General features: G+C 41.3%; 2 protein-coding genes across 4 annotated transcripts; both read right to left on the bottom strand.

Moving 5' to 3' along the window:
• Positions 1–639: 639 nt before the first annotated feature.
• On the bottom strand, positions 640–13,014 carry si:ch211-261d7.6 (zinc finger protein 208). Of its 3 annotated transcripts, none has more exons than XM_037785730.1 (4): positions 12,520–12,981; positions 7,327–8,892; positions 1,128–2,545; positions 640–902 (listed from the first exon to the last, which is right to left on the bottom strand). In XM_037785730.1, the coding sequence occupies exons 1-3, from the start codon at positions 12,626–12,628 to the stop codon at positions 1,218–1,220; spliced, it is 3,003 nt and encodes a 1,000-aa protein (XP_037641658.1). In that variant the 5' UTR covers positions 12,629–12,981; the 3' UTR covers positions 640–902; positions 1,128–1,217. The 3 variants fall into 3 exon arrangements, with proteins under 3 accessions (XP_037641658.1, XP_037641657.1, XP_037641656.1); XM_037785729.1 differs by having other exon boundaries at positions 640–918; positions 1,122–2,545; positions 12,520–12,980; XM_037785728.1 differs by lacking the exons at positions 640–902; positions 1,128–2,545 and having other exon boundaries at positions 3,549–8,892; positions 12,520–13,014.
• A 1,873-nt stretch (positions 13,015–14,887) lies between these two features.
• On the bottom strand, positions 14,888–21,097 carry zgc:66448 (uncharacterized protein LOC327401 homolog). Its single transcript, XM_037785739.1, has 2 exons — positions 20,526–21,097; positions 14,888–20,304 (listed from the first exon to the last, which is right to left on the bottom strand). Exons 1-2 carry the CDS (start codon positions 20,959–20,961, stop codon positions 16,709–16,711), a joined length of 4,032 nt encoding a protein of 1,343 aa, XP_037641667.1. The 5' UTR covers positions 20,962–21,097; the 3' UTR covers positions 14,888–16,708.
• Positions 21,098–22,146: the final 1,049 nt, after the last annotated feature.

Below are 22,146 nucleotides of genomic sequence, written 5' to 3'. Positions count from 1 at the left end.
TCTCCAGATTGCTAAACTCTAAAAACAATTCAACTGTTTTCACTGAAATAGTAATTGATTGACTGATTGCCAGCTTCTAATAACACTTCTCATGACATGACATGTCTTTATTTTAAATTTAGTTTTGGCACTTTTGGAAAAGGTTGTCTTAAAGGTACAAGTTCAGAAAAGTTATTTGTAAATTGCTTTCAAAAATAAGTGTAAAGCAATAAATTCATAAAACATTTAAAAACATACTACTTATATGAATATTTCAATAAGCGCACAGCATATGTAATGTTGGTAAAAACATGCTGGGAAAATGCAGTTCCTAAGAGCATTCTGAACTCAGACTGTAAGACCATAAATTTCACAGTTAACATAAACATTTCAAATGTGTCCCAGTTTATTTCCTGTTGCAGTGTATGTGAATAACATCAGCTGACAGGAAGTAAACATGGACCTAGCCGTAATCTAGCAACGCAATACCGTTGAAACTGTCTGGCTCAAAGTGGTTCCAATCACAACTCACATTTGACCCCAAATATTTCCCTTCAGTTGTTTAAACAGTGATGGTGATAAGAGTCTCTCTGCACACACTGCATTGTGTAAAACACATTCTTTCCCCCCCCCGCACATAGAGACAAACACTAAAAAACATTTTGAATGCATTTCATTTTATTTGGTTTTACAAGTAGAGGTACGTAGTTTTGTTTCAGTTTTACATTTTCTTTCCCTTCATGACAATGTTTTGATATACCTAGTTTTCATCTCAGTTTATATATCAACAATATACATTAAAAACATGTAGTGTAATCTCATAGCATCAGGCATGAACTGTTACTATGTTGTAGATACTCATTCATCTATCTCTCTGGGGATATTATACTTTATTATTACACGGCTTTGTTGAATACTCGATTCTGATTGGTCAATCACGGCGTTCTACGGTCTGTTATTTCTTTATAGTAGACTGTTGCTATGTATAACAGACCGTTGCTATGGGCGAAATTCTGATGTCGTACTCTGGTGGACCGTTTTTGTGTCAGATTATTGATTTTTTAAGTAAGTAGCCGTGTAATAAGCAGGATAATGTACAGCTAGCGGGTTTTACAAATTCATCAACAATAATTGTTAGCCCTATAATCATATATCTTTAACAGCAAGCAATGTAAAAAAATAAAATGAAAGGTCAACAAAGGCACCAGTGTGAGAAAAATAAACCCTTCTATGAGCCTTCATCCCTCAATATCCTCCTGTGGTATCGGCAGCTCCCCAGTAGCATGTTGTATATAATGAAAGTGCAGCTTTTCCACTTCATCAAAGCCCATATAACATTCAACACACTCCCATTCCAAATACTTGTGCTCCCTGCTCATGTTTGTCTCCTCTGACTCGCTCTCGTCCAGCTCCTGTGGCTGTACGGTTTCTGATTTCAACCCATTGGGTGGATCGGATCCAGCCGAGCCGGGTGGTTTCGAAAGCTTGAAGTGATGCACGGGCTCTCCACAGTCCGACTCTTCAGAATACGCACCATCCACAGACTCGTCAGCATCGTCCGACAGCTCTTCCATGTTTGTATCCATTTCTGGCTCCTCTTTGACACTAGCGAGAATAAGTCTCTTCTTCATAATCGCTCGCTTCTTTGCCATAATCGCAGAATTCTTGAGCCCCAGAGGCATCCCGCTGGACCCGGCATAAACTCTAAGATGCTTTCTTCGGTGTGAAATGAGATTTCCAACTTGGGAGAAGCCCTTCCCGCAGAATGTGCACTGGTAAGATTTTGCTCTAATGTGGGAGTTGTAGTGGATCCTGAGCTCATTGGACATGCTGAAGCTCTTGTGGCAAATATTGCAAGTGTATACCTTCCGATTGTGATTCCGCAGGTGTTTATCTAGCAACACTTCATCTTTAAAGCCTTTGGCACAACTTAAACACCAAAACGGTTCCTGTTTATGGCGATCGACGTGAGCCCTCCATGCGTTTATAGAGATGAAGTCTTTGTTACACTGATCACATCTGGGAGCTTCTGTTTTAAACGGCCTGTGAACTTTCCGGTGACCAAGTAGCCGTGCACGCCTGATAAAAGACATCCCACATTCTGGACACTGATATTTACTCAAACTCTGCTCACTGGATTGTGGACTTTTTCTTGTTGACTCGTTTTCATGCAGCCGTTGGTGTTTTATGAATGAAACCATGTACGTGTAAATCTTCCCACAGACCGAGCAAATATGAAACTTCCCAGATTGCTTCGTCATTGGGCGTTGTGTTAAGCCTGACGGGTTTGTTCGCAATGAACTGCTCACGTCACACCCATCTGCATCACCACCCGTGTCATCACCTCTATTTTCTCCATCGTCTGCTCTCCCAGAATCCAGTTCTCCTGCAGGATTCATGTTGTCTCCTGTCTGAGCTTCTTCTTCTTCTTCCTCCTCCTCCTCCTCCTCCTCATCCTCCTCCTCCTCCTCTTCTTCCAGGGCATGCTGATGCAGGTGAGTTTCGAAGACGTCCCAGTCTGTAAACTTCAGTCCACAATCCGTACATGCAATGCTGCACTGTTTGGCTAGAAAAGAAGAAAAAAGGACCAAATTAGACATTTTACAAGCACAAATATTGTCATTTCTGGTACTATAATTGGAACAGCATCAAGTTATTATATAGTATATAAAATAAACTAGCATAACTCTTCTGATTTTATTAATAAATTATTTTTCCTGTGTTGTTCCAGCTGAAATTTTGCAGTCTGGTAACAGGTAGAAAAATGTTACCTCGGTTTAATGGCAGCAGGTAAAACTTACAAGACTGAGTTGTGGCTCTTCTCTTCGTTCACAGATGCAATTACGAGTCAAATGTTGAGTCAGGTGTTAACGCTTCATAAAATGGTTTCAATCTCAGAGCATTGCACATTAAAGAAAAATATTAGTAAGTCTCCAGTTTATAATTAAATTTTTAAATAAAAGACAGAATGAGTAAATAAAATCATTATTTGGTGAATTTGAGGCTTTTAACGCATCAGTTAACTTGAATTTGATTATAATTTAACATTACAAAAGTCTATTAATATTCTGGCTCCATATCCATAATGTGCTATGTATGAAATGATTACAATGTAAAAACTTTTCCATGAAGTATTTAATGTAATTGACTAGCTATGGTTTGATTTCTAGATGTAATGCTGCTGAATTCAACAAGCTCTGATAATAAACCAATACATGACCAGTACTAATTAGTCAGAAGATGAGTGCCAATCACAAAACAGAAATATTAAAGAGGACCTATTATGCTTTTGTGCGTTTTCTCTTTCCTTTTGTGCATGTAAAAGGTCTGCAAAGTTACAAAGTCCACTCAAAAGGGAGTTACTTTCCCCCACAGAAACACTGCTGCTGAACCGCCATGCTTGCATGCCCACAAACAAAGCTTTAGCATTAAAGCATGTAAACATGTTCTAGTAGAAACCCAAAATACAAGTATGCATCTGAAAATAAGCAAAATAGTTCCTCTTTAACAACGACCACGAACATGCAGGTTGACCACACTGAGGTTGAATGAATCACACGATCCAGTAGTTCACTCAAAAATGGATCAATTTATTTTTAACTTTTCAGAGCACGTTTTCTTCTTTGTTTCAGAAACAGCAAGTTAAACAAGTAGTTAAAGGGTATATTGGTCATCTAAGGAGAAAAAAAAGATCATAAATTAATAAAGCAAAGTAACATCTCTTGTACAATACAAATACTTTTTCCACTTCATAAGGGATACAGTAAACTAACAACTATCCTACATGAACAAAAGCGCTACTTTAGTAATGAAAAGTCTTTCCACAACATAGAAATATAACACTGAAAAAGGGAAGAACATGGGAGCTTATACATCAATTAATGCAATTCTTTGATTGTTAAATTTGTTCATGGTAGTGTTTGTGGTATGTTAAACATTTTTTTAACCAATTCACATAAGCAGTGCACATTGTTGAATTTCACATATCTCTGCCAAACCTCTGATATTCAAAATGACACAAGCAATATCAGTATATGTTAGTTGTGCAGAATTATTTCAATGTTTTCATAAACTTTGAAATAAGTAGTGTGTCAGCTATACTGTTAATTTGGAGGAAAAACATGTACATGCATAAATGTTTCCGATTCATTTTTTTTTTTATCTATCTAGATATGAACTACTTCAGCCAGTAATCCCCAAAGAGGTTCAACTCATGACAGGTCTATTCAAATAAAACAGGGACAAATTAAATGGTGGCTCAAAACTATCACTGTAACATCTCAACATAACTTTATAAAAGGAGTTATTCTTAAACATTTGTACATATACTAATCCAGTGTAAAGGAAAGCCTGAGAATAGGAAAATAACCTAAGGAACTGTTTTTTGTGTTTTTTTTTTTTTTTTTTACATATAAAGAATCTCAAATAATATATAAACAACTACGGAAAGCATGTTTCTACTTCGCCAAAACAAATATCTAACAATGCATTTTGTAGCTTAACATATTTAAGTAGTTTGGCAACCTCCAAAAGAAACAAAAATCCACAATCTACAGTGTCTTCACTTCAGTCCTTTTCAGGTTTTACACGCTCTGCGGGCATGTTCCATATAGTGCTGGTGCAAATCGGTTTCTTGACAAAAAGTAGTTCCACATTCAAGGCAAGTAAGGCCATTGGTATCTCCTGAGGAGACAGCAGCAGGGGCATCATCACTCTGCCTTTTGTAATCACCGATACATTCCTGGTGATGATCGATGAGGTCCTGTATTTCACTGAAGGTCCTGGGGCAAATGGAGCAATGATACGAGTCGTTGTTGCAGTGCTGAGTTTCGTGTTTCTGTAACGCAGTTGGTGAGAGAAAGGCTTTGCCACAATGTTGGCACTTATGGCTACTTTGCGACTGGCTGTCCAGTGTCGAGGATGGACAGGACGTCCCTCTGGTGTCAGAAAAAGGGGTGTTGGGTTTTAAAGGCTTTGAGATCATAGCAGCGCTGAGCCTGAAGCGAACCTCGTTTGGGAGGCGACAGCGGACCTCGTCGTGCCAGGCGAGGTGTTGCTGCAGCTGATTCTCGGTCCAGAAGCCGTGGCAGCACAGGGCGCAACAATAAGGCCGGCTCTTCGCCTTGGTCTTATGGGCTCCCAGTTGTTCCTCCGTCTGGAAAGCTTTCCCACACTTATCACACTTGAAGAGGCATTTGGCCGTGTGCTCCGACAGGCGGCTAAGAAGCGGGGAGCCGTCACTCGCCGTGGTTTCAGGAGTTTGGATCTCCAGTTTAGACTCGTGCTTCATCTCCAGGCACACTTTCTTATGGTCAAGCAGGGCGCCTAGAGAACTGCACTGCTTCCCACAGTCGAGGCATGTGACAGATTTCACAAGTGGGGGGTTTGATCGAATTTTCTTCTTTCCTCTGCCAACAGGGCTATTTTTCACTGTCACTGTAGTGTTGTCTTCTGTCCGTTTGACTTCACTTCTTGAGGCGACGGACTCTGTTTTTATCCTCAAAGGAACCTTATTTTTACCTCTTGTCCTCTTCGAGTGGGCCTGCCATTTGTGGGCACGCAGACCTCTTACTTTAGTGAAAGTCATAGAGCAGAGGGGACACTGGTGAGCTTTTGGCTTCAGTGTTGATGACATGGACTCACTCCCATTCAAGTTGACATCAACCTGTTCTGGGACTTGGTCAACCAAGTGATGATCTGCAGCTTCCAAAGTGTTGTTATGCTCATGTTCATAGTGGGCAGCTAGGAGTGAACGTTGCTTGAATGTTTCGCTGCATTCTGGACATGAAAACTTGACACTTTTGTTTGTCTCAGTTTTGGTCTGACACTGACGATTAAACATCTGGTGGCGCTGGAGAACACGATGGTTAAAAAACTGTTTGCCGCATTTGTTGCACTGAAAGGGTCCATCCTCAGACCCAGATTTCAAATCATCGTCTTTTAACAAGGCCCGTGAAAGTTTCTTTTCTCTGTGCCATCTTTTGTGGGAGCCGAGGGCCGAGTTGGACATGAATCGCCTCCCACACTCTGAGCAGTGAAATGGCCCTTTACTTGGCTCTTCCTGTTTAGGTTTTTTATTAAGCATTACAGACATGGCCAGTTTTGCTTTCGCTACAGATTTGTTACCCTCAGCGTGAATTCTTTTATGAAAATTCAAAGCTCCGACCACCGAAAAGCTTCTGTCACACTTTTTGCATTTGTATTTCAAACTAGTTGTACTCGGGTTTTCCAAGTTGCCTTTATCTGTTTGAATTTCCATCTTTAGCTCCCCACTGTCCGTTTCATTCTTTACTTCAGTATGTGCTGTTGTTTGCTCAGAGCTTTCCTGTTTGACATCCATGCTATCCTTGTGAGTATCGTAGTTTTCTGAGGGTTCTTCTGTCTTACAATCAACTTGACTGTCTCTTTTAATGCAAAGTTTTTGATGAGCCCTCAAAGAGGACTTGTTGTTGAAATGTGCAAGGCATGTCGCACACTGCAGATCCTCTAGCGTGACGGAAGATCTCGGCGATGACGGCGAGTGCCCGGTCTCGTACCCGTGGCTTTTCAGGTGAAACTGAAGCGCTTTGGCCCTTGAGAACAGCTTCCCGCAGTCAGGACAGCTGTACGTGTTCTTTTTCAACTGCTCAACCTGATGCTGAAAAGACTTTATGGGTGGCGGGAGTAACTGGTCGTTATGCACAACCTGGTGTCTGAGCAGGCTGGAGAAAAGACGAAATGACCTGCTGCATAGTTCACATTTGTGATTCCCATTTTCATGTTTTCGCATGTGTAACGCCATGGTGCCCTTGTGACGGAACTTTCTACCGCACACCGGACACGCAACCTTGAAGCGTGGGTGTCCGTTAACAGAGTGCAAAGATCCTGTGACACCTTTTTTCAGCCTCAAATCTGTACACTGAGTCTGACTTTGCTTGTGGTGGGAGTAAGCTCCCAGAGACCAAAAACCCTTCCCGCACTGCTCACAATGATAAATCTTTGGGCCTAGAAGGGTTTTCTTTGGATTGTATTCTTTCTTAGCGTCTGAAATATTCTCCTTTTTTTGCGCGGAGCAGTTTCTCATATGGTTAAACAGGCTAGCAGCATGCGAGTAAGACATCATGCAATCTGGGCATTGAAATAGTTTTTTTTTGGGATGATGCAGCTGATGAGAAAGTAAAGCAGACAAATGTGAGAAGCATTTACCACACTCATTGCATGCCAGGTTTTTCTTCTCTAATCCCTCATCATCATCACCATCATTGCCTGTGTTTTGATTCTTGTGTATTTGAACGTGACTGCAGTGTGCTGCGTAGCTACTGGCCTCGTGGCCACATGTGTCGCATGTGTGAACTGCCATTGACTGACCTTGAGTCTGCTGTTTTCTCTTACGAACGCCGTGCCACATTCTGTGAACACGCAGCGATGAAGCGCTAGTAAACCAACGGTAACACTCTGGACATTCAAATCTTTCCCCTGTCGTTTTATTCCCGACTCCGCTCGCTATCAGGGCACACTGCTCGTCGGTTTGCTCAAAGTCAATTTCTACAATTTTCAAATCCATCTCTGGTTTTGTAACAAGACTACTGAGGGAAACTCCAGCGTTGCCGTCGTCTCTTACTTCCTGATCTGATTCACACAGCAGCTCAAGATCAGGGTTCAGGTCTTGGACAGGCTCGTCCTCAGATTCACTTGCACTGATCACCTGCACATTAAAGTCCCCAGGGTCATAACCTTCCACGTCTTCCTCATCAGTTTCATTTACATGCGAGTCTTCTTCAGCCATACTGGTAGGAAGAACATTCTCAGATTCCTGCTCAGTCTCTTTGCTCTCGCTTTCCAAAGTTGTCTGTTGAGGTATCGGGGAGGTATGCGTCGGAGCCTCCTTCTCCGTTTCTTTGAAAACATCCGTGTGATGAAGCTCATGGGAGTGAAGTGCTGAAGCCCTGGAAAACTTTAGCCCACAATCTTTACATTCAAATGCCTTCTTCTGTAGCTGACACACTTGGTGAAGAAACGACTTTGCCGGGGTCTCATCGCTGTGCGCCGTGCGCTGATGCTTGTAGTAGAACGTTAGAGACATAAATACTTTTCCACATTCCTCACATGGGAACCTTTTCGCAGAGTCGTCCGAGTGATTAGCGTGCCACCGCTGATGGTTGAAGAGGGCGATATGGCCATTGAACGCCTTTTTGCACTCAGTACAGTAAAACTCATTGGAGCTTTTCTTTGGTTTTTCTTTCATTTCTTCTGGAGAGCACTGACTTTTGCGGCTAAATCGCTGATGCGTTTTAAGGCGCATTAGAGCAGTAAAAGCTTTACCACATGAACACGTAAAAGTTTTTTCAGGAGTAACATTCGTCTGGTTTTCACCGGGCTTGGCTCCGGCTATTGACTCCTCCGTGTGAGACGCATCTCCTGAACTCCTGTTTCGTGACTTTACTAACTTTTCCTCGTGACAGCGACGGTGTGCATCGAGAGCTGAAGCGCGAGAATAATTCCGCCCACAAGACTCGCACTGAAATGCCTTCTTTTTCAAATGTTCAAGGTCAGTAAAAAGGGATTTGGAGGCTTGTCTGTGTGAGCGCTGATGGTTGAGAAAGTGTCCGATGACAAGGTAACATTTCCCACAGTCTGCACATTCATAGGAGTGTTGCTTTGTTGTCCCAGAATTGATTTGAATACTAGACTCCTTTTGGGAGGTTTGACCATGGCTCTTCTCCATATGCGATTGGAATTCACTTGGTTCACTAAATGATAGTGAACACAAAGTACAGAAATTAGCTGTTTCATTGTCCTTTTCTGCATCGTGTAAACCATCCAACTGGTTGTCTAAATACACGCTTTCTTGCGGGTGCTGATGGCGATGCTCCAAGTATGCTGCCTCCTCCCTGAAGGCTTCTCCACAATCCCGACAGCAGAAAACCCCAACCCCTAAAAATAGAAAGATGAAAATAGGAGGTCAAAGCCACTCCTGTTTCCAGAGAAAGAAAAGCAGGAAAAAAAAAAAAAAAAAAAAAGAAAAAAAATCACAAAACACAGGTGCAAATCATATCTTTATTTTAAAGGTGATTAGAGTTTACAGTTTGGTTCTAGAAATAACAATACCCATAAAAATACTCTTGTATTACAGAGGGGCTAATACATACAGTGCTTAAGCCAAATGTCCTCTTTGAAGTTCAATCATTCGGTTATTTGATAGGATTGCTCGCTGCAGAATGTGTTGCATTTTTAAACAGGCAAATGTTACCAAAGCATCGCATTGCACCACATTGCAATACATTGTTGTGCTTCACCAGAGGGTTGTGAAAGAAAAACATTGATTTTCTATTTTTGTATAGTCCTGTGTGAATTGAATACTTGCCAAATCAAAAGTTGAGTGCAGAATGAACATAACAGTATTAAGTGAAATTATAGAAAAAAAAGAATTAAATATAGGCCTAGCCTAATATCGCAATAGAAGCAATATAGGAAAATAGATACGTCAGACATTTTTATATAATTTTGACGATATATATCATTATATTGCTCAGCCCTACGCCAGCCCTATTTATAAGGGTACAGAATTACTTTAAAAATGACAGTTATATCAGAATTTACTCCATTTTAAACACTGAATCAGAGAATTATATCACTAATGTTTATCAAAGCTGAAGTTGCATTGAACTGTAAAGTTTGATAGGTGAACATCTGATTTAAAAAGCTAAATGTATGCCCATTACAGCTGTTTTTATTGGCAGAAAGGCACCAGCAGGTGGGAGAGGACGCACAACATTCAAGATATTGTGATACTGCCTTCAAGTGGCACTTGGCCGTCATATTTTTGACACAGAAAGTTAAGTACACAATATGCTTGGAGTTTGTTGTTTTTGCATTGCCATGCCAAAGAAAAACAAACTCCCTCTCCCTGGTTTCATCATTTTTAAGACTGTCAGAGTAATTAACAACAATCAGAATACTTTTTATTTATTAATTTCTAAATCTGTGGGATGTTCATGTGCACTATTCCCATAGAGAGTTTCTAAGAATTAAAGGTTAACACAACTCCATTTCAAGTTATTATGTATAATTAAAACTCAAAGGGTGCTGCTTAATCTCACCAAAACATCATCATATGGGGCATTTAGGTAATGTTGTCCTGACAGGAGTTATACAACCTTGTCAAGTTCTTACAAAGAACACACATATACTTAAGTTACCATTGTCCATCATATCCTTATAAAAGGATATTTAATAGTCACACACTGTCACTAGCTACGGAGTTTATTTTAAACCATTTGTACCCATCATTACCATTCAAAATGTGATATAAAAGGTATATTAGTTTTTCATACACAAGTACTGCCTGAATACAGTATAGCCTGAGCTACATTATCAAGAAATCAAGAGTTTGTTTCTGCCAGTCAGTGTCATGGTTTGGATCAGGGATATTGTCATTCTAGGAAGCTAATAAAGCTTAACAAACAATTAAAAAGTACACGGATCAGAAATTCAAGGTAAAGATTGTTTGGTTGTTGCTAGATGGTTGATAATGACAAAACAAATACCATGCGAAAGCATAAGATGAGTAAATCAAAAGTGGAGAGAGCCTGAGATTGAACCTACGGCGTCATACATGTAAATCATATGACTTAACTACATCCTGTGTGAATGTTACTAAATGTATAATAAAGCCCCACAATGCATTGCCTCTGTGTGATGTGCATCACTTTTAGCTTTGGGAATAGACAACAACACTGACTGTTCATGAACTCATCAGATTTCAAATATCTAGAAAATGAAAGGATATAATATTCAATTTGCTCTATGGTGTGTGGCTCATATAAAATACTAATAATTCAGGTTAGCTTTTCATTTCTATGGTTTCTCAGCTTGGCCTGTTCACATAATAAATATTGTCCAATAGCACTACAGTAAAAGCATCACTTCATGACTATACTCCTTGTAATGCATGTCTTATATTATGCTTAAATGAAAACATGCTTAACAAAATCTGTTACTGCCAATTCATAACCATATACTGTAGCCAGGGTCTAAAATTAGGTTTTTTCCTCACGTGCCACTGTGGCAGGTCACTGAACATTTCTACTAGCCACACAATTGTTTTGTCTGTCACTTCTGAAATCTTTGTAGAACGCTTTAGAATCGTAAACACTAGGGCTGAGTATTAGCAAGAATCTGGCGATACGTATCATGATACAGTGGTTACGATTCAAAATATTGCGATATTGTAAGCAAGACAATATATCGCGATTTTAAAAAAATCTAATTTTAAGGAAACTGTCATAGTATAAAAAAAAAACACACTGCCATATGGATAAAATCTGAGCAAAAAAAAGTAGGATTAGTAGGATTTACATTTGCCTTTATCACAGACGGTGCTTATCTTTGCAAATAAAGTAAAGTATTGACTGAGTTAATCTTTGCATGTAAACTATTAATTAGAATTCAATACAGGGGTCTTTGAGAATTAATACAGAATCACAAAACACAATATTGCAATACTCTATATTTCCGTCCACCCCTAGTAAACACTGAGTCAGTGGTAACAGACAGTAGAAATATGGATCATGTAACCTTAATCCCTGACTATTTTTAATTTAGGAATTGCTTTTTAAAAATTATATTTCTTAATATAAGGAATCTGCCATGGTGGCAGGTGGCCTGAAAGTTTTACCTGCCACAGCCAACATTTACCCTGTTATTTAGCAGGTGCTAATTTCATTCCCTGCAGACCACACTCACAATAAAGAGTTCATATTGAATGCATACTTTATTACTGAATTTGAGGAGTGACTTGCCAAAATGCATTTAACTAGCTTAGGGTTAGGGTTAAGTAATTCATGTTTGCTGTGTCAATAAAACAAACAAACAAATAAAAAATAATTAAAAACAATATATTGCAATATCAAAGGATAAATGTAAAAAAACAACAAAAAAACAAACCCATGAATTAGAGGAGTAAATAAAGAGTTCTTATTGAATGCATACTTTATTACTGAATTTGAGGAGTGACTTGCCAAAATGCATTTAGCTAGCTTAGGGTTAGGGTTAAGTAATTAATGTTTGCTGTATCAATAAAACAAACAAACAAATTAAAAACAATTAAAAACAATATATTGCAATATCAAAGGATAAATGTTTAAAAAAAAAAAACAAAAAAAAAAAACATGAATTAGAGGAGTAAATAAAGAGTTCTTATTGAATGCATACTTTATTACTGAATTTGAGGAGTGACTTACCAAATGAAAAGGGTTAACTTAGGTGGCATGTGCTAATCTCATTCTCTGACTGTAGCTGTGAATCAGCTTGTTCTAGGACTGTGATCAATAAACAGCACTGAGCATCCTTGAACATGAAATAGCCAAAAAGGCCAGGTAACAGTGCAAGTTAATGCAACTTTATGCTAATTGTTATTTGCCGCATCTATTGTGCAGTAAGTATTATATTGTCATGTCACTGTGGTGCACGTTGCTGTGCGAGGTCATCACGCCTCAACACACTGCTGCTGTGTGCTAACACAGCTCAGATGTAGTTAAGTGACCACTGCTGGATACTTACTCTCAGCGGTGTCCTCAGCCGATGGACCGACGTTGTCTTCGGATGCTGTGTCTCCATCCTGAGGTCTGTTTTCAGCCTCGTCCTCTCTGATCGCAGCAGCTCCGTCCATCTTGTAGTCTTTCTCTGTGTGCTGCTAGGTTGCTAGCTTCCTCCAGCTAGCTCGAGCTAGTCAGCTTTAACAGCCACAGTTTGTTTTAACTTGTTTGTTTCTTATCAGTAGTCAATCAGCGCAGAGCCGGGGTGAAAAAGAAAGAAAAAAAAACAGTATGTTAACCTAGTCTGTTACCATATAATGTTGTAATATGTCTCTTTAGCAGCAATGCGACCATGAACACATGATGAAGACACACAGCGCTGCTGGCTGCGTGGCTGCGCGCGCATCCCCTCGCCGGAAGAGGATTCTTCTTCCTGTTTTGTTTCCTTCAACTTTTTATTTTTATTTTTTTACTTTTTATTTTTATTGAAGATAATTTATTTACAAACTTTAAGGCATTGTAATCTAAACTCAATACTTCTAACACGCAAGGCACAATTCAATAGGAAAGATAATTTAAGTTATAAAAAATATATATATATGATATAAATAAAAGAGGGTAAAAAATAATTAAAGGGACTATTTGTAACTTTCAGAATATCTTGTTAACAGCGACACCTGTGGCCGTTAAGTCAACGAAAGTCAACGTCGGGCTCGTGCTTGTGCTCGCTCTAAATAGACATGAACGAGCATCACTCAAAACAGTGAGGCGACACACGTCAGCTGAAACCACAATATCACTCTATATTTCAGCTGCTTGGCAGTAATGTTAGCTGACCAGACGAAGGTCTCTCCATGAAACAATGCTGATCCTAGTGTTGGCTTTTCCTGCCTCTGAAGCAGCGGGGCTCTGAAGCAGCGGGGCTCCGCAGCGAGTAACGTTATCGTCTCCCGACCGCAGACGGAGTGAACAGGGAGACACTGGCACCCGGTCGGAGTAACCTTTTTACATACTGGTACTTCTCTTAATGGTGTTGTCCATGGTCAGACCATTTAAGAGAATACTGCATGTACTGTAAATAGCTGGTCTATCTCTTGTACTACTATTAGTTCTGTAATTCTCTCTCTTTATTTGTTTTTACTTATTTATATGTGTATGTATGTATATATATATATATATATGCATATACAGTATATATACATATATATATATATGCTTATATATGTTCTTTCTTCCTTTTCTATTATTTTTTTATTTTTTTAAATTTAAATTTTCTTCACTTGTATTTATCACAATTGTGTCTACTGTTATTTTGTTATCATATTTGCTAAGTTTATTCATGCAATTATCTCACGTCGAAAGGGGGGAGATCAATGTGTATTGCTGTCTTTATTGATTGTGTTCTATTGTTTGTGGGGGGAAAAAGGGGAAAAAAATTATAAATATATTTAAAAAAAAAAAAAGAATATATTAATAACATTAACATTGGCACCTTAGGTTGACTATGACTTGCCCCAAACTGCATGTGATTATCATAAAGTGGGCATGTCTGTAAAGGGGAGACTCGTGGGTACCCACAGAACCCATTTTCATTCACATATACTGAGGTCAGAGATCAAGGCACCCCTTTGAAAATGGCCATGCCAGTTTTTCCTCGCCAAAATGTAGCTTCCTTTGTGACAAGCTAGTATGACATGGTTGACACCAATGGATTCCTTAGGTTTTTCTACTTTCATAAGATGCCAATATCGTCACTTTAGCTTTAAAACTGAGCCTTTTACAACCTAAAAATAGCAAGTTGAGTTAAAGAAATTAGTTAACGTGTTAAAACAAATTTGCATTAACGCGTTAACTTTGACAGCCAAGTATATTCACATTGTGTTTTAATCAGTTTCTAACAAAGAGGACCAATATAGTTTTCCCCTAGACTGAAATACACTGAAATAACATAGCATTGAGCATTATAAGAATTATGTATAATGTTGTGAATAAGTAAGATTTGATATATGAAGGATTCCAGTCCCAATTTACCACATTAATGAAAGTGACTCTTCTCAATCACAATTTGCCTTCATCAATCTTGATGCATACTTTCTGTACTTTTAATTTTCCGAAAAACAAATTCAGAACTACCCAAAACCTTTTCATTCTTAATTGTAATGTGGGAGTGACATGGAGGGTCCACGTCATCCCCATTTTACTCCATTCTCTTCACAAACCAAATGTTGAGGGGAAAACATTTATCATTCAGAATATGAAAACTTTAACCAGGATTTAATCTTTTTGTTTGTCGTTTCTTTTTTGCATTAATGAGTCCTCTATTAACCTTCAACATTTTAGTTGAAGGTTAACCCTGAATTAGGTTTACCCAACAATCAAGGAGCCTCACAACATTGTAATCAAAGGCAAGTTTTATTTAATCCAATATGTAGACATCATGGGAAAATCCTATTTCTTTCCATGCTAAAACAGTGGATAGAGGTAGAAGGGCACATGTTTTTTTAAACTTAAGACGCTGAATGTTAAGACGCACAGGGACGGTTCTTTTTTTTTTACAAATTATGGACCGTGTGTTTATTTTACAGTAGTAATGAAGATTTTCAGTCACTTATTGGGCACCAAAGCTACTCAAATGCCCATCGTCATAACAGAGAAAAATGGGATTCTGTACTTGGCTAAATCTACAGTAAATGGAATGAAATCATTCAGTATTCACAAAAAAATACATTGCATTGTACTCAAAAGTGGACTTAATTTTTTTTATAAATATGGGTACATTCCAATCTGAAATAGTCATTCTGGTAAGAGATACACATTACATGGTACTCATCAGTTTACAGTAGGTGTTACGTACTTTTAAAAATCTAATTATAAAGCATATATCAGTCATGACACATTGTCAGAAATTAGCTGAATTTGACTGGACCGATTGGATCAAAACATACATTTTATATAATCAGTTTTAATGTTTCGTCTTGCCATTGTAAATAAATATTAATGACAAAACATCACATAAATCCAAGTTTAATTCCTTACAAAAGTCACTATTTGACAACAGTGTCATCAGTAATTGTGTAATGACGCTTCTTTCTCCCTGTTCCCTATAATCACTGATAAATTTACAGAAAACTCTTACTGTGAAATGACCTTTTACATGTAATCGTCACATTTTGTTTACAGATACTTTCGCTTTGACCAAACTACTGTAGGGCTGCACGATTAATTGAAATGTTATCAAAATCGCAATATATACCATGTTAAATTAAATTATATTGTGGTGCTGCAGAGATGTCCTGGCCTACACATCATATTCTACAGACTTAAGAAAACGTCTTTGTTTGGTACATATCCCCGCAAAAATAGCACCATGATCATTTTAATGTTGTAAAAATTATTATTCCCTCTAATATCAGAAATCATATCGCAATTGCAATATCAGTTAAAATAATCACAAATAGATATTTTTTCAAAATTGTGCAGCCCTAGATTACCATGATGAGAACTTCACTCGTGAGATATTTGGACCCAGCCATTAACACTGTAAATACAAGTGCTTCCTAACAGGGTCATAGTGTATGTAGTCAGCTGTCCGTTGTATGCTCTGACACGTGTAACCTGTGAGCACAACAACCCCATCCTCTCCTCCTCAGAAGCAAAAACATACATTTCTTTACGGTATCTTAGAAAGAGTTGCTCTGTGTTTTTGGGAGTGAGGTCACATTGTTGAGTCTACCTTAAGCACAAACTAGGCCTAGAATACCAAGACAGCAGACATGCACACTGTACTCATAAAAGGCACACAGTATACTGTACATGAAGAAAAAACACAGTTAAAATGGTTCAGGACATATGAACAGAACTATAAAAAAGTACTAATAATATTATCTAAATCTAAATGCCATTTGCGATAAATGAAACGTAGAACCTCATTAATGTGCACCCCTCAGAAGCTGCTTAAACCGGGAACTAATTTAATGGCACGTGTATACATACACCCTCTACAAACAAACAACACTCTGTGCAGTCTTATTTGGAGCTGAACAACTTTGGATGTGATTCAAGTGTGCAGACTAAAATCAAGTCGTCTTTTTTTTTTTTCATAATGCCCATCCACTCAACTGGTCAAACTGCACAAGTGAGGGTCAAATAAATGAGGTTCCACGGAGTAAAAATTATTTAAAAAAAACAAAACTCTTGTTGCTAGTGTAGAAATGTCAAATCTCTCCTTGTGCATGTTGCAAGTAATGCATTTGTAGATCCAGCTCCCGGGGAAGAGAACACCCGCATATCATGCACTGGAGAAGCCGCTCTGGGGCGAAAGGCAAACGGGCTCCGAGTTTGTGAGGTTCTGTCCGTGGGGGAAGCTGAGGTAGGGACATGGTCTGTGTTATGTGAGGCCTCTCGCTCATTACAGCCTGCGGTGTGAAAAACATATTTGGGTGTGGAGGTCTTGACAGTGTTCCAACTGCGACAGAGTGGAGAGGGTGTGGGCCGGGCAGAGCGAGGGGAGGGAGCGGTGCAAGTGGAGAGGTGAAAAAAGGAGAAGGCTGATTTATGATTATTTGAGTGCCTGTAACCATCGGCTGTTGCTGCAGCTCCTGCCCGTTCCCTGGTTTGAGTTGCCCGGTGAGCAGCGTTTGATTACTTTGGAAGCCCCATACTGGTGTTCCCAGCCCCTGGCTAAAACGATGAGGCTCGTACTGAATGGAGATGGGAACCTTCTGTGTCGTCGCCTGACTCTGCACTACACTGGCCCAGGCGGATGACACCTGCTTTTGCTGCAGCTGAAAATCTTGAGCGTTTACTAATTTCTCAGGGTTTATAGTCTTTGGAAGTCCTGGTGGCGTTTGTATATCCCACAAGGTGCTACCTACGCCGTGAGAAACAGGAGTTGAAATTGGCATAGCACTGCTTTGGTCTATTTGAGCTGAGGTGGACACACCTGCTAAGCCTGAGACCCACTGCTTTTGCAGCTCGCAGCCGTTCCATGGCTTCTCTGGCTGGCTAACAGTCGGCGGTATTACTTGATTACTCATGTCCCACACTGTGGCGTCCTCTTTTTTAGGAGGTGTGGATGGCTCCTTTTGTAACGACACTGGGGCGCCTGCCCACCTTGGCAGCTGAAGCTCTCCAAGCTTAATTGGAGAGCTCTGTGAATTTGCCAGCAGAGAAGGTCTGATGCTCCACAGAGCCGCCCCGTCTATGTACGGAACAGAAAAATCATGTTGCAAAGAGCTTGTGGAAGCGAGCACCGTGGATGTGGGTGTACAGCTCCAAGTGATGGGCAGCTTGGGCAGCCTGTGCTGCTCCATCTCGCTCACTGTCGATGGGCTGGATTTTTTTGGCACGGCTGCCATGAGGGAGCTGACAATAGCAGCTGCGCTCTCTTTCATGTGTGAAGACTCTGAGCTCTGAGCAGCTGTGGGGCCTGACTGAGTTATCAGAGGGCTATCTGCCCAGCCTGGACCTCTCTGATGGTGCTGCTGCTGCTGCTGCTGCTGTATGCCCGGCTGTGTTGAGCTGTCAAACTGTGTCTGCTGTGGAGTTGCGATTTGCGGCTGTGACGATGGGACCGGCATCACCTCTCCACCGTCCACCTTCCACTGCACCGGTTGAGTGTGTAGCTCTGACAGCCACGGCTCCTTCGGCTGCGGCCTAGCTTGTGCATCCATGCGAGGTGAGAGCATGGAAGGCTGTGGCTGGACCGGCCTCCTGTGCAATTCAGCATCTCTCGGTGCAGAAACCGGATACGGAGACTGCTGAGAGTGAGCGCTAACCATCCCATGGCCTCCTAATGCTAATGGCCTAGACCAGCCCCACATGAACCTCCCCCCTCTCCTCCCCCTGCTGCCCCTGCCTCTCATCCTAGCACCCATCGGGAACAAATTAAACTGGCTGAAACCCTGGCGCTTGCGAGTGTGGATCTTCTGGTGCACCAGCAGGCTGCTAAACCAAGAAAAAGTCTTGTTACACTCGTCACAGCGATGAGGTCTGTCTCCCGTGTGTGTGTTCATGTGATCACGGAGCAGATAGGCTAACCCGAAGCTCTTGTCGCACAGGTCACACTTGTGAGGTTTGTCGCCGTTGTGTGATAGCATGTGGTGCTGCAGTTGGGTCTCGTCGCTGTAGCCTTTGCGACAGCTGGTGCAGCGGAACGGTTTTTCCTGATGCAGCTTCTGATGCGTTTTCATGTTCTGCAGGAAGGCAAAGTCCTTCCCGCAGTCCGGACATTTGTATGGCTTCTTGCCTGTATGGATGATGAGATGTTGCTGTAAGTAGCTACCGAATCTAAAGCCCTTGCCGCACACTTTGCATTGGTAAGGCTTGTCCTTGGAATGTATGCGCATATGCAGCTCCAACACTGAGCGGTGGCGGAAGGTTTTTCCACACTCGGCGCACTTGTACGACTTCATACTTATGCCATCGCTTCTCCATTTCGCCTGTACATTATCACTGCTTAATGGAGTAAATAGATTTTTAGGTGGTGTTGCCACCCTTTGTGCTACAGACTTGTGGGCACTCAACAGATGCATATTTAAACTTGATTCATCACGATAGACAGATGGGCAGTGGGGACAGACGTGTCCTTTTTCCCAGTTCTTGTTATTCTCCTTTGGTGGTCTGGGGGTTCTCTCCAGCGTCTCGTACTCAGCCTCGTGAATGAGCATGTGGGCTCTCAGGTTAGCTGGCACTAAGTAGGTCTGGGGACAAAGAGGGCAGTTGAATGTGCGTTTCGGGTCCTCGATCTGGTTTGCGTTCTCTTTTCCCGGCCCTCTCGCTGCCTCCTGTGCGGGTGCAGGTGCTGGGTCCTGCTTGCTAGGCTGCTCAGTGGAGGAGTTGGCTTCGCGCAGTCTATGCTGGCGGCAGTGTGCCTTCATGTTCTGGGCAAAGGCGAATGTTTTACCACATTCAGGGCAGTGGAAGGGCTTCTGGCCTGTGTGCAGATACTGATGCTGATGGAGGAGGCTGCTGTACTTGAAGGTCTTACCGCAGATGTTGCACAGGTGAGAGCGCGCGTTGTCCGTGTGCTTGCGACGGTGGTCTTCCATGACGGAGTAGTGTTTGAAAGCCAAGCCGCACTCTGGGCATTCGTAGGGTTTCAGGGCGCTGTGACATCGCTGGTGGCAGCGCAGGGCCAAGCTGTTTCGGAAGGTTTGGCCGCACTCTTGGCACGTAAAGCTCTCGTTGGAGTGGATCAGCATGTGCTTAGTGATGCACACCTTAAACTGGAACTCTTGGCGGCACAGGGGGCAGTGGTAAGGCTTATCTACCGTGTTGAAGCAGTTGTGGTCCCGCAGCTTATCCACCGTGGAGAAGATCATGTCGCATTCCGCGCATTTAAAACGCCCCTCCGCCTTCGCTCGCGCCTCCTTCTCTTTGTGTTCGTTTCTGTGTTTGATGAGGCTGCTGCGGTGCTGAAAGGTAAGGCCGCACTCTTTGCAGGTGAGGGGCGTGAGCTCGTCCTCGTGCGCGTGGAAGTGACGGTGGAGGTTGAAGGTCTCGCGGCGGGTGAACCTCTTACCGCACTCCTTGCACACCAAACGGCACTTCCTGGGCTTCGCCGTCACATTCTCTACCTCTTCATCAACCACATCCACTATCGCGTCCACTTGTTCTTCTCCCACTGGCTCCTCCTCAGCCTGTCCCTTCTCTGGCCTCTTCTTCTCATCATCAGGATGTGATGTCTCCTCCTCCTCTTCCTCCTCCTCCTCCTCCTCATGGATCTCCTCTACATCAACTGTAATGTTATCATCAACATCAACATGTGTGTCCTGCTTCACCCCTCCTCCTGCAACATCATCATTGATGTCTGGAAATGAGAAAAAATCACAATAATAACTTTAAGCAAACAGAAAATAAAAACATATATGTTGTTAATGTTAACAAAGTGGACAGATGTGCATCATAAAGTGCACATCACAAGGCTGCTAGGTGACTGTTGTTATGGTAATTAGCAGAGTTAGCTATTGGACTCAGGTTAGCCTTGGGGGGGGCTAAAAGCTAACAGTAAAAAATACATTAACAACATACCACACTTATCTTCCTCCTCCTTTTTGTGTGTTTTCTCTTCTTCTTCGTCGTCGTCTTCTTCAGGTTCAGACCAGTCGAAAGACCTCTTGTCGCTGCCACCAGGAGCCTCGGCCATTTTTGCAGGCGACGTTAGCACCTCGGGTGAGTTACATGTCGTTTTCTCCTCCTCTCCAGCTCCAGCTCCAGCAGCACTGGACTCGACAGTAACCTCAGAATGGCTGGCTATACCTCCACCACCTCCTCCTCCTCCACCACCACCTCCTCCTCCTTCACTGTGTCTCTGCTCCTCCACGGTGGGTTTATTAGTATGTGCTGCTGCTTCATCGCTCTGATAAAAGCTGCATCCTGACTCCACCGACTCGGTCCCAGATGTTTCCACCTCCACCGCTGGGGATTTCTGTCGTTTCGGAGACTCCGACGGGTCTACGGCGGCCATGTTTCCCCCATGCACCCCCTTGTCCAGACACACACAGGGATCATGCTAGCAGAGCCTAGCAACAGACAGCCTGCACAGAGAGGAAGCACACATCCGGTCGGTGCTTTCAAAATAAAACACTCCATCACCACCTGAACCATGCAGACCATCTCAGGTCATCTGGATCAGGTCTGCTTAGTGTCCCCATGCAGAGTCAGAGCTAAACATGCCTAATAGAATAACAATTAAGTAAGATACATTTAGTAAAATTAGTAAATAAGATAAGATAAGAAAAATAAAAATAAAAAGAAGTATTATTGCACATGTTGGACATTAATATTGCACACAATGATGAGTGATATTGCACATGTTGGACATTAATATTGCACACAAGGAACAGTGATATTGCACATGAGAATGTAAAAAGTAGTATTGCACATTATATTGATATTATATTTGTACTCAGTGTCCGGTGTTTTCAGCTATAGGTGTACATATGAGCAACACTGTCTCTACACTGGCTCCCTGTCTCTCAGAGAATTGATTTAAAAATACTCCTGTTGGTTTACAAAGCACTAAATAGTGTATGGTTAATGTCTGCTATGTTATGAACCATCCAGACCTCTCGGGTCATCTGGATCAGGTCTGCTTAGTGTCCCCAGAGTCAGAACTAAACATGCAGAAGTTCATCATCATCATCAAATATTTGGAACAAGCTCCCAGAAACCAATAAATAGAAGGAAGTATAAAAATAGGAACAGTATATACAGTATTGACAATAAACAGACTATTAACAAGATTGCACAAGTGGAAAATGATATTGCACAGTGAGAATGAAATGAAATTCCACCTGAAAATATTGCACAGTATGGATTTCACCTGATTAGTAAAAATTATAATGATATTGCACAGTCATTATACGGTATAGTGCAGTTATTGTCAGTTTTTGGTGTGTAAGTGTAAGTGGTCTACTGGGAGCAGTGCTGGTTGTGGAGTCTGACAGCTGCAGGAAGGAATAATAATAATGTATAATATATAATCATAGTTAATGATATACATTATTGAGATGTGCATTATGGATGCATCTACAGTCTGTGATAAGACGCAACATAAGCATGCCACTTACATGCAGCAGTATCACATAATAGTCTATAATTTATGATTTAACACTCAGGACACATTCTAATGCAAATATCTGGAACAAGC

Source organism: Sebastes umbrosus, chromosome 11 (genome assembly GCF_015220745.1).
Source record: "Sebastes umbrosus isolate fSebUmb1 chromosome 11, fSebUmb1.pri, whole genome shotgun sequence".
NCBI lineage: Eukaryota > Metazoa > Chordata > Actinopteri > Perciformes > Sebastidae > Sebastes > Sebastes umbrosus.
Note: the sequence above shows the minus strand (reverse complement) of the source record. Positions and strands in the feature narration are given on the sequence as shown.